The sequence below is a fragment of the Catharus ustulatus genome, chromosome 21 (genome assembly GCF_009819885.2).
Source record: "Catharus ustulatus isolate bCatUst1 chromosome 21, bCatUst1.pri.v2, whole genome shotgun sequence".
Taxonomy (NCBI): domain Eukaryota; kingdom Metazoa; phylum Chordata; class Aves; order Passeriformes; family Turdidae; genus Catharus; species Catharus ustulatus.
The window spans coordinates 3,569,156-3,582,204 of NC_046241.1; the positions used below are offsets into that span (position 1 = coordinate 3,569,156).

General features: G+C 53.3%; 1 protein-coding gene across 1 annotated transcript in view; it reads right to left on the reverse strand.

Annotated features, from left to right (window-relative positions):
- The window catches only part of ASTN2 (astrotactin 2), a 315,518-nt gene that overhangs the window by 88,821 nt on the left and 213,648 nt on the right, over positions 1-13,049 (reverse strand). Inside the window, exon 17 of the mRNA XM_033077837.1 lies at positions 5,891-6,156. Within this exon, the coding sequence (XP_032933728.1) occupies positions 5,891-6,156 (266 nt within the window). The remainder of the gene's footprint in view (positions 1-5,890; positions 6,157-13,049) is intronic.

Below are 13,049 nucleotides of genomic sequence, written 5' to 3' on the forward strand. Positions count from 1 at the left end.
GGGTGCTGGAAGGGACCAGGGTGGGCAGCATCCTGGTTTCTGTTATTTAGGGGATGCAAGGGAGAGGCAGAGGACACTGTAAAACCTGGCAGCAGGGGAAATCAAAGCCCTGTTGCTCTGCCTGTCCTGGGGAGCCGGCTCTGCTCTCACACCTCGGCACAAAGCTCCCCATTATAGCCCGACCCAATGCCACAATGCAGACATTCTTCCCCTGGATGGGGGCTGGAGCTGCAGCACGATGCTCCAGGGCTGGAGGAGGAGGGCAAGGGCCAATTAGCAGGTATTCAAACAAAGCAACAACAAATAGAAAGAAACACACCCCAGACCAAACCAAAAAACTCACCTCAACCACAATAAAACAATGTCCCCATTGGCACAGACTTCCTGCCAGCTTTGGCAGTGGAAAAGCAAATCCCTGTCTGTGTCTCCCCAAGCCTCAGGGCTGCTTTGGGGAAGCTGTGTGTCTGCAGGGAGGGCTGATGTCCTCCAGCAGCTCTGCCATCAGTGCTGGGTTGGGGTCAAACTGAGCCCATGGCCTCGGGGACACCTTTCAACCTGGCTTCAAACACCCTGGGGACACTGGGCAGTGGTGACCCCGCTCTGCTCTGCAGGAGATGGCTCCTTAGCAGGAGTGGGGAGAAAAAATGGGGAATTGCTCCAGCCTCAGCTGCCACCTGAGCTGGTGACCCCCAGCATGTGAAGAAGCTGTGTCCAAGAGCCCTGCCAGGCTCCCAGCCATGCTCTGGGCTCCTGCTGAGGCCAGTGGGAGCAGCAGCACAGGACGTGCCCCCCAGCAAGCCCCCACACCGTGGGCTGGGCCATGTGTGCCGCGAGGAGGCCATGGCTGCAGCAAATGCTGAGATTACTCAATTTTCGAATTAAAGCAAGGTCCTAGGGGTCTCCTAAAAATCCAGGCTCCACATCCATTTGTCTCCTTAAATACACACAGCAGGAGTTTGAGTCCATTTCCCAGTAGGAGTGAGATTGATCTCTCCTGCCTCTCTTCTCCACACCCCCCTCACCACACCACCCTCTAAGCATTTCTGCAGCTGGCTGAGCTGCTCCACAGAAGCTTGTTTCAGGGTTTTTTTGGGGAAAAATTAAGAGACCACGAACAGGGAGGACCACACTGCCTTGTCTTTTGTCCCCTTCACTGGCCACAGCTGCCCTGTGGCTCTGGACATGCACACATGTCAAGGATGCTCCTGGGAGGGGATGGGGGAAGCAGGGTATTCCCTGCCTTCCTGTAAGGGACAAGGACGTTTGCAGATCATGCAGACCTGTGTTCTCACTCCAAGTCTGTGCCTCTGGATCCACTCCAGGGCTGTGCTGGGCACTAAGAAACATGGTGCCCACCCCATGGGGAGAAGTATGTTTAAGGTGGAGGAGGAAAGTCACCATAACCTGGGGGGACCCACACTGGGGTGAGGAGCAGCTCTTCTCTCTGAATCCAGGATGTTCCCTAAAGGGAAAGCACCTGGGGTCACCACATCTCTCTTCTCTCCCACCACATGCACTCAGCAGCATCCAGCCCTTGAGGTGTTGAGAACAGAAAGTCCCACCACAGATAGAAGCTCTTTGCTGCTGGGCCTGGCCAGCCACTGATTCTGTGGTTTCATCCACAGCCCTGCAGTGAAGAATCTCCTGCAGCTTCATGTGGAGGGACCATGGTGCTGTCTGCACCTCTGCAGAGCACAAAGGAACCAGATGAGAGATGTTGGCATCGACCAAACTGATCCAGCAGGATCCACAGAGCTCCAGAGAAGTCCCTGGAATATGACAGCCAAGGTCACAGCTTCTCTGTCACCTTTTGAACTCCCAGTGTGAGCACTTGGACTGAGGAGCACTGGAGCTGCAACAGCAACAATCCTAGAAATACTTGGATTAGCTGGATCCCACCAGGTGACTGGTGAGAGGGATCTCACCTGGGACTGGTGCAGAGGGGACTCCAGCACTGCCTCTGCTCCAGCAAGCAGTCCTTCCTGTCAAACCTGCACCCACAGCCACAGCAGGTGTGACAGCTACAGAAAAGACATTCAACAAAGCCCTTCAAAAACTGCCTGAACCCCCAAAACACCTTCACCCTGGCAAGCTCCAGCACTGCCACAGTCCCCAGTCAGTGACCAGTAATGGTGCAAAATCTTTGACCAACACTATTAAACCACAGGGGGAAACAAAGAAATACAAGAAGGAGAAGAGGGGCCTGATGCTTTTGCTGATACTGAGATTGTTTCTCCCCACTGCTGGGAGCAGGAGTCGTGCTGGAGCTGGGCTGGGAGAACAGATCACAGAGCTGAGAGTTTCCTTGAGGACATTTCCTCTGGACAAATGCTCCCTGGACAGAAAAAGGCAAAACTCCTGGAGCCCTTTACATTTCAGGTCCTTGCTTCAAAGCAAGAAGAAAACAGCAATTCCCACTGACATGGAAATAAAGAGTTTTCTAACTCATTTCACGTGGGCAAAGTAATATATTTTCACCTCATCTCCTGCTTGGAAATGGTCAGTTTTAGCTGAAATCAAACATGCACACAAAGAAATATCACAAATCAGCCCACAGCAGACACCCAGCATGGAAACTGAAACCCCAGCATTTAAGAGTCTGGCAAGGTCATCAGCAACCGAGAACACGGCCTTGGACAGGGCTGTAGCTGTAAATTTTAAAATGTGCATAACTCACTGCACTAAGGCAGATGAAAAGACAAAACTATTTAAAAAATACACATGCTGAATAGGGCAAAATGTCTTTACCTGTGTTTGGCTTCATCTTTGCTGCTCACTTATTCAAGAAAACTTTCAGCTGAGTTTATAGAAGTCAATATCCACCTTGTTAATGACCTTGTTATCTGTCTGTACAGCACTGTCTTTGTGGACACATATGCAAAGGGAACCATGTTTACAATTATTGTTTTTTTAACACTACAGGAGAACTGGGATGTGCCTGCAGCTCCTCTAAGGTCAGCACTTGCTCTATTGATTGAGAATCACCTACATGAATGGAGAAAAGCAGGCAATGGAGCACTCAGGATTGGAGATGCTGGACTTGGTTCAGCTCAGGCAAGTGAAAATCCTATTTATGGCACAGGAGAACATAACTCTGCAGTGCCTGGGACACCCTTGGCCTCCTGTTTGGTGCTGAAAATGGGCATTTCATCATCCAGATGATACATGAGATGCTCCTGGTGGCACATGCCCTGTGGGAGCCTCTCAGTGCACAGAGCACAGTCACAGTTTAAACTTGATGATGCTCTGGCTCTCTGTTGGGTCTTGGCTGATGTCCCTGTGGTGGTGGCAGCTCCTTACCACCCCTAAATCCCTTTCTGCTTCATGGTAACCCTCCCTGCTGACAGGGGAAGGTGATGGAAAGACCTCTTCCCTCCCTTAGCATTCATCATGCCTGTGATGCCAAGAGAGGATGGGGACACCTTTTCACACAGGCAGCACTAACCCCACACCAAACCCTCCTCTCCAGAACAGGGACATGGCTCCCTCCAGAGAGGCAGCTACAGCTCTGCCCAGCCCAGGCTGCCTGGAGAAACTGCCTGCAGAGAACCAAGGATTGTGCTGAGGTGGCAGCAAGTTCCAGCAGTGGTGGATTTCAGCCTTCAGGAACCAGGGTTTGTCCCTGCTTCTGGTGCCAAGGACAGCAAGAGAAGGAGAGGGAGAGAATAAAAATCCTGCAGGAGAGAGGTTGGTGGAGAGAAGGGGGAGGGTGAAGGGATGGAGGGAGCAGGACAGCCCATCAGAAGTCAGCAAGAAGGGGAAAGTGATGGAGCTGATGCAACACAAGGGATTCATGCTGAGAGAATGGGGATGACTAGGGAAGAGAAGTAGGGGCAGGGAAGGCAGAAAACACTCCCTGTGTCTGCTGGGGCAAGGATGGGGATGGTCTTGGATGGGTTGTAGGAAGGAAGGGGATAAGAGACCAGGAGGGGGTGGTAAGACAAGACAGCATGATCCCACCTGCTGCCCTCCCCAGGGCTTTGATCTGCAGATGGCACAAAGTGACCTGTCCTGGCATGTGTTGCTCACTGCCAGCTCCCTTAGTGCCTGCTCTGGCAGCATCCCCCACCCTGCAGCTGCCCAGATTCCTCACCCTGTCACCTCTTAGCCCAGCCCTGCCCATGGACAGCTCCCTGGGGTGAGGGAGGAGCAGGCTCACACACACACCCTCACACAGGGACAGGCTCCCAGGGGATCCCCTCCACCCCGGGGTGAGCAGGTGGAAGAGGAAGAGGAGGAGAGATGCAGGGAGCACAGCCCCAGGGAATACTGGTGGGGTGTCTCTGGTTTGGTTGCTTTGTTGGGGTTTGTTTGTTTGCTGCTTTTCCCAGCGCCTCAGCAGAAAGCACAATGCGGGCTGAGCTCCAGCTGCAGCTGATGGGGCCAGCCCTCGCTGGAGCCAGGGGAGCAGGGGAGGGAGGGAGGGAGGGAGGAAGGGAGGCTGCTGGTGGAACAGACTACAGCTCCCCAGGACAAGGAGGCGCCCCAAGCGAGCCCGGCATTGTTGGCAGGACAAGGGGACAAGGTGAGGAGGAAGAGGAGGAGGAGAAGGGGGGAGTTTGCAGCCAGGCCCAGAGAGGCAGGGTGACATTGCCACCCGGACACAGGATGATGTAGGGACCTGGGGGCGAGCAGGGTCCATGGAGATCCTTCAGATCCTGCTGGGCTCTTCACTGTTACTCCCTTCTTGCTGGCTAACCTATCTCTTGTATCCCTAAAAGAGCATTTTCATGCAGATTGCTGCTGGGAGGCACATCTTCCTTGCCTGAAGGACACCAGCTCTCCCACTGCTCTCCTGTACCTGTAATGCCTCATCCCAGCACTGCCCTGGACATGCTGGCAACAGCAGGGCAAGCTGTACACAAGAACTGCCCAGTGGGAAGAGCAGACATGGGAGGGGAAAGAATGCAGGAAAAAACACAACGGGAGAAAGGGAGTTTGAGGAACAGACCCAGAAAGAGAGGTGAACTGAGGTGTAAAATTCAGGCATGGCTTCATGCAAGGACCAAGAGGGTTGATAGATAGGAAAGCAGGAACCAGATCAAGTGGTAGGCAAGGAGTGGCAGTCCCCAGAGACAGTCCCCAGAAACTGGGTACTGGGAGAGCATGAGGACTCTTCTCACCATGGATGTGGGAAGGGGGTGAAGCACCATTCCTGGTGGTCATACCTCCACGTGCCAGGATTGTTTCCTGACCTGCAGCCCTCTGCATCCCACCCACAGCTGCTGCACGCTGCCTCAGACATCCTAATCAAGTACAGGCTCAGTGCTAATAAGTGACTTTAAGCAGGTCTGTCATTTCTGGACTCGAGACTGGGGTCAGAGGGCTGTGGAGGGGGGTGGGAGTGGCAGTGAACTGAGAAAGTGGGAACTCAATCCCATAGGATTAACACTGAGGCTCTTGCAGGAGCCCAGCCCCAGGGTCTGATGACATCCAGCCTGGTTGGTCCCTCCTGGAGTAACAGGGACCTCCTGTGGCTGTGGGACTGTCCCAAGGCCATGGTTTTTCATGGTTCTTCCCTCCCTCTGTACCTTTGCAAAGCCATGCTGGAGCCCCAGAGGCCTTTAGCCATCCCTCAAACAGGTATGGCCGAGATCTTGGAGCAGGAGGGAAGGACTGGGCTGGTGCTTGGCTCCTGAGACCTCTCCACAGGACACATCCTCACACCAGCAGGGACACTGGGAATGGCTGTGGCCTCAGCTGCTTATGGCACTGCCTTGCACCTGCTGAAGGTGTGAGAGAGCTGTGGGTGGTGGGCAGCAGGACCTGCCAGCTCCATCACTGACACCATCCCACAGCAGTGCAAACACACACAACAACACCCCCTCGCTGCGGAGGGCATCTGAGAGGGGGCTGAGAGGTGGGGCTGGCCTGTGCCAGGCTCACTCACCTCCCTGGTGTCGTTGTCCTGGATCAGAGCGTACAGAGGCACCACCCTGTTGATCTCCAGCAGAACCGGGGTCGGGCTGAGCTGCTCCTTGCCGGGGCGCCGGCACAGGTGGCAGGTGGACGGGCAGCGCCCTTTCTCCTCGCAGTGAATCTCCACACCCGAGATCAGGTGGTCATCGGACAGCATCTGAGCTGTCAGCAGGCCTGACAGGTACGTGATGAAGGGCATGGATTTCAGCTCCTTCTTGTTCCCAAGCTCAGTTGTTTCTGGGTTAGGGAGAGGGAAGAAACCAAACAGTGTTAAACACATCTCAGGACATGCCTCTTCCCAAAGCCAAACTGTGCTGCAGCCAGGATAAATGCAGCTGCTGAAGGTATAGGCCAGGTGGGAGCAGGACAAAACAAAGGTCAAGGAGAGAAGGAGAAAAACAGGACTTCCAGGTCACTGCTTGGAAGTGTGAGCTTTTCCAGACAAGCACATCTAAACTGACAGAACTGTTCTTCTCTTTTCTAACTCATGTTCTTCTTTTCTCAAACTTGCATAGCCACTTTCTGTGCTCCAGAATGAGACAAAATCACCTCAGTGTATCTTCCCCACCAAGGAGAAACATCTTCAAAGGACCAGGCCAAGGAGCTGAATGCCCTTTATCCCCACTCTAACACCAGCCCCCTCTGGCCTCTGTGGTCCTCAGGTCACTCTTGTGGGTGACACATTATCCAGGGCACTGAAATGGATCCAAACAGGCTGCAAAAGGACTACATGGAGGGATGGAGCCCCTTGGAAAAGCAGGTATGAGAACAAACTCACTGCATGGAGAACAGACAGAGGCATTACCAAAACCAAACTGCCAACACTGCTTTCAGGAAACATTCAGGTCTTTGAAACCCACAGGGAAACCACCTGGTGGTCTTGAGCACAAGACAATAAACATGGAGAACCTTTATTTTGTTCTGTGTTCATCCAAACACTTGCTAAGGATGAGGGAAGTATCACACTGTACAGGAGCCCTGTACACTTCCATTTAAACTCTTTGTCTATAGCTGGGTTGACCCAAGAAGGCCCAACTTTTATAACCTGGTGACAGACCTACAGAAGAAAAGGCTTTCTCCATCTTATGGCTGTTGCCTCTAGCAACAAATTCCCAGTCCTGAGAAGGAGTGGAAGAGGAGCAAGGGCTGTCTCAACACACTGGGCGTGCAGTGACATGCAGCTGATCTGGCAAGGCACAAGCCATGTGGAAATACAAGTAAACAGTATTCATTCATGACTCCCAGAGCCCTCGAGGGTAGGGACAGCCCTTCCCTGCTGTCTGGCTGTCAGGGAATGCTTCTGTGCACAGGATCAAAACTGTCACAGGGAGAAGGAGCAAATTCCAACCAACCCATGTTTTAGTGGAATAGAAAGGGAGCAGTTGCTATGATAAATTAAAACAAAGCTGTAGGGAGATGTTTCAACATCTAAGGAGACACTGGTGTACACAGACATGGGAAACAGGAGATGGAGCTGCTTCTTGGAGAGATTATTTTCTAGAAGATCAGCTCCAGGCAACTTCAAGTCTCATAAGGGAAAACCATGAACCCTTGAAAAACAGGGTGGCAGAGAAAGAAGGAATTTATAGGGGGATACCATGAGCCTCTTCTCATTTGTCAATAACAGTAACATCTAACATCACTACTAAAGTACATGTAGAAGAGAAAGCAGATAATTACACTCTGGGCTGCAAAGCTTCTTCACCAGAGCTGAAGCAGCTTTAGAGATCCTTCATGGAGAAGGAAGTTTTGGAGCCATGACTTAAGGGAGGACATGAACACAGGGCTGGGAAGACAGTTTAATCAGTTATCTCATGACTGGCAACAGGATATCAAACCTTCCTTCTGAATTATTTGCTTTATAGCTAAGAATTATAGATCACTATAACTCAAGAGCGGGAGCAAAGCCATTTCAGGAGCAGCAGTGCTCAGGTGGAGCTGCACAGGGGAAGGCCCAGAGCTCTGAAAATGAGGTAAGGCAGAAACTGTGAGCAGAACAGCTCCCCTTCCCCAGCAGCCATGGGCTCAGTGACAGATTAACCACAAAGCCAGGTGATTCATGGCAGACCTGTGAGCAGAGCAGACTTCATGGCTGAGGTGGAATTGGCTGTGTGCAGCTAATCCTTTTTAGAACAGATCCCAGCTGCACTGGGGAAAAGGATTCCTTCACAGACTGACAAAGATCCATGGTGTTCCCTTGGATGAGGCCTCTGGGTACAACTCCAAAGGAGGAAAATGAAATGGAATGTGGTTTAGCAGAGGGAAACTGGCTTCATTGTCAAATTGCCAGCTCTCACTCAAACACTTGAGTGGCATCAGCACTGGATAGCAGCTCCTGGCAGCTTTTGTGGGATGGGTTTGGGATGCTTACATACAGCCCTAACAAAATAATCCCTGTTTCTGCTATTGGAACCTATCTGGGAGCACCAGCAGCACACCCCACTTGTGAGCCAGCTCCTCCAGAGCCAGAGAGTGGCTGTGAGGAGGAGATGCTCCTCATCTGCTTGCTCAGCTGCCTCATCCCTAGAAAACAGGAGGTTTCCTTGCTGGACACAGTACGTCCCTCTCATCCCACCCATCACTCAGGGCATTTCAAGGCATCTCCACAGAGGAGGTTTTCAGATCTGAGAGGTATTTTCCCTCCAAAACATATTCCTGCACCTGCCATTGCAACTATAGCCTGGGAAGATGGGACTGGGGTCCCTCGATTTCGTCCTGTCCTACATCTGACATCAGTTTTGGTTATCTCTACAGCTCCTTGCATGAAAGGAGAGGGCTCACCAGTGAATTGGAGAAGCCCCACAAGTTCTTGTAGGCTCAGCCTGGCTTTTATTACCTATACAGACCAGGATAACCTCCCAGGATACTCCTGCAATGCCTCTGCTTCACTCCTGGGGAAAGGCTTTGCAAGTGACTGCTGCCAGGACACTCCCAAGGTCCTTTCTGGGATGAACAGGAGACTCAACTGCAACAGCAAGGATAAGGGGGATCCCTTATCAGCCCCTGAATCTGAACACGCTGTCACTAACACTGCTGGCAACTCAGCTGAACCCTGGCAACATCCAACATCTGTTTGGGAGCAGGGAGCCTCAGATGCAGTTGGACACATCATGGCAACTTGTGGCAGTTATTAGGTAATTTTTGTCTGAAATATGGATTTAAAAAAAAATAACAACCAAAAAAAACCCAACAAAACACCACCACCACCAAACAAATACAATAACAACTTGTGCCAGGCATTCAGCCCAGTTTAAGAAAGGAAGAAAGAGCAGCACAGGATGTGCAGAGGTACCATTTGCCTGCTGGGGTGCTGGCTCCATTTCTGGGCTCCACCAGGATTTTACAATCCCACAGCATGAGGTGTGTGCCTGCACAAAGGGATCCCTGCTCAGGATGCAGCAGTTGCTGATGTGGGAAAATGTTTCCAGCATTATCAGCAGCACCTCCTGGTGCCTGGACATGAGGGAGCAGGGTAACACCACTACTACAACAAACACAGCAGCATAATGCCTAATTTGTGCTGGAGTGCTGTCTGTGCTGAGAGCTCCCAGGAGAAGATGGGTTTCCTAGTGGCCCAGCATTTCACACAACACCTCTTCCAAAAGATCCCCAAGTCATCCCAAAACTGGGAATCATTCCACTTGCCACAAGAATGCAGCCATATCTGGGGTAGGATGTGATATCTCCTGAAGAGCAGAAATGCTTGGAACCAGGACAGGAGAAGGCTCTCCAGCTGGAGTTGTAGAGGGAACAGTGGGAACAGACCCAGGCAGGGATTCCTACAGCTCAGCAGGTTAACCCCACCAACACCAACAGGCTGCTCAGCTGGGCTTGATTTAGGACCTGGAATTTGCATTTTATGCAAGGAAAAGGGAATTCTGATCCACCTTCCCCATACACCACCTTTCACTGGACAGACCTAGTGTCACTACAGGCAGGACAGTAGGGACTTATGGCCAGGACACATCCACTGACACAGGCTGCCTGTTTATCCCCTGGTGGAATAATTTGCCTTTTTGCTGGCAAATCCATCCAAAGGGAATTAGAAAGGAAATCAATAGATTTATTTGCCTGGGAATTTCTTCTGCATTGAGATATTGTCAGTGCAGTGGCCACCAGGTCTGTGAAGAGCTTGGGCAGATTTAATGCTGCCCAGTGTTAGTGATGGGAAGACACTGCTGGGGCTGTGAGGAAAGTGTGGGACAGTGTCCAGGGGAGTCAGTGGGGCACATCCAGCCACATGTGCGGGAAGGATAGGACAGGACAGGACAGGAGGGAATGGCTGGCAGAGAGCAGGGTTAGATGGGACATAACAGGAAGAAATTCTTCCCTGTGAGGGTGGGCAGGCCCTGGCACAGGGTGCCCAGAGCAGCTGTGGCTGCCCCTGGATCCCTGGCAGTGCCCAAGGCCAGGCTGGACATTGGGGCTGGAGCAGCCTGGGACAGTGGGAGGTGTCCCTGCCATGGCAGGAGTGGGATGGGTTTTAAGATCCCTTCCAACCCAAACCATTCTATGATTCCAGCCCTGGCTGAAGGGGAAACACCACCCCAGCCAAACCACCAAACAACCACCGACACCCCAGTCCTGGAGTACAGCGTGGGTTGGGCAAGGGATGACTCCCGAGGAACTGCCAGGTGACTTTTGGGACACAGCATGATTCCACATGGGAATATTATTCCCTGGGCAAAGACATGTGCTCAGGGTGCCCAGGGGGCTGCAGGATGTGAGCATGGAGCTCAGGATGGGCACTGCAGGGATGGAGTGAAGCTCAGGATGGGCACTTCAGGGATGGAGCTCAGGATGGGCACTTCAGGGATGGAGCTCATGATGGGCAGTGCAGGGATAGAGCTCAGGATAGGCACTGAGGGGATGGAGCTCAGGATGGGCACTGAGGGGATGGAGCTCAGGATGGGCACTGGGGGATGGAGCTCAGGATGGGCACTGCAGGGATGGCACAGAGCTCACAATGGGCACTGCAGGGATGGCACAGAGCTCACAATGGGCACTGCAGGGATGGTACAGAGCTCAGGATGGGCACTGGGGGATGGAGCTCAGGGATGGCACAGAGCTCAGGATGGGCACTGCAGGGATGGAGTTCAGGATGGGCACTGAGGGGATGGCACAGGGCTCAGGATGGGCACTGGGGGATGGAGCTCAGGGATGGCACAGAGCTCAGGATGGGCACTGGGGGATGGAGCTCAGGATGGGCACTGCAGGGATGGAGTGAAGCTCAGGATGGGCACTGCAGGGATGGCACAGAGCTTTGGATGGGCACTGAGGGGATGGAGCTCAGGATGGGCACTGAGGGGATGGAGCTCAGGATGGGCACTGAGGGGATGGCACAGGGCTCAGGATGGGCACTGCAGGGATGGAGCTCAGGATGCGCACTGCAGGGATGGAGTGAAGCTCGGGATGGGCACTGCAGGGATGGAGTGAAGCTCGGGATGGGCACTGCAGGGATGGAGCTCAGAACGGGCACTGCGGGGCTGCCTCGGCGGACTCTCCCCGCGGCGGGTCCCGGCCCGGCGGGGCAGTTGTGGCCGTGTCGGTCCGTGGGGCCCTGCTGCCCTCTCGTGGCACCGCGGCAGGACGGCGCTGGGCTCATCCCGGTGTGCGGACATCACCCGGCATGGGGACATCATCCCGGCATGGGGACATCATCCCAGGATGCAGACATCACCCCGGTGTGTGGTACATCCCGCCGCCCTTTCCCCGCGATCCCTCTGCCACCCGCGGTCTCTCATCCTTCTGTCCTCATCCCTCGGGGAGAGGAGTGCGGCACAGAGGATTTGAAACATCCCCGGGGTGTCGGTGCTTGATAAACTCCCAAGGGTGAGGCTCTGTCACCCCTTTTAATCTCCTGTTTGTAGAACGGGAATGGGCTGAATGGACCTAAAGGATCACCCCGCTCCAACCCCGTGCCATGGGCAGGGATGTCTCCCATTGGACCAGGCTGCTCCAAGCCCCATCCTACCTTGCTTTGAGCACATCCAGGGATGGAGCAGCCACAACCTCCCTGGGCAGCCTGTGCCGGTGCCTCACCAACCTCACCGTAAAAGAAACTTCTCAATATCTAATCTAAATTTCCCTGTTTCAATTTGTACCCATAACTCCTTGTCCTGTCAGCACAGTTCCTGGTGAAGAGTATCTTTATGTCCACACTGCCTCTGCCTCTCTTCACACCCTCCTCTCCCTGATAACACTGTGCCCACTGCTCCCAGCTGATTAACCAAACTCAATTAAACACAATCCCGACATCCAACACCGAGGTGTGAACAGTGAGCTGCACCCCCGTGTTTGTGACTGTGTGCTCCCTGGCCTGCCACAGCCCCGCTGCCCTGGGGATGATCCCAAAGGTACAAGCACAGAGCAGCTGGGGGCAGATCATCACTGCCTGCAGGTTGGACAGGCAGGATCTCACCTCAGCTGCAGATGAGACATTTGTACACCTGCCAGCCTGAGGTATTAAGATAAAAAGAGCTCTTGGAGACCTCTGATTACCCTCTACAAAAAGAGATTTTGACAGTATCCCCTGTAACATAGCTTTGGTAAAGGAATTGGCTCTGCAGATCCTGCACACCCCTCTGCCTGCACTGGGTCCCAGGAACAGCACCCAGAGCCCTGCCCTGCTCATCCACCCCTGGCAGCATCTCAGGGCTTGTTCCCCTGCTCCAAAACGCTTTGGCCCCACAAGGGTGGCTCCATGATCTCCCAAGTGCCCCTCCACGGCAGCTCTGCTCCAACACACCCACAGGTCCCTTTCCCATGGGATGGCTGTGACCTTCCCAACCTGCCAGCTGGGTGTCCTGACACCAGCATGGGGCAGCCCCTTGGGACACGCCACCTTCTCCATGGGTCAGGGTGATCGGGGTCCTGGGCTGGACCTTCCCATCTTTTCTTGTCATGATGAGCAACATCATCAGCTCATCAGATGGGCATCTCGCACATGATGGGCAACATCATTAGCTCATCATTGTCACCTCTAATTAAATCCAGAGGGTCCTTTGTTTTCTCCCCAGGATGCATTGAAAGATTATTTCCTATTTCTACATTGTATTTCCTCACACTGTTCATTTTCAGGTGTGGGTGGCCTCACAAGATCTGCCAGACCACCCTGTTTCAATGTTTAT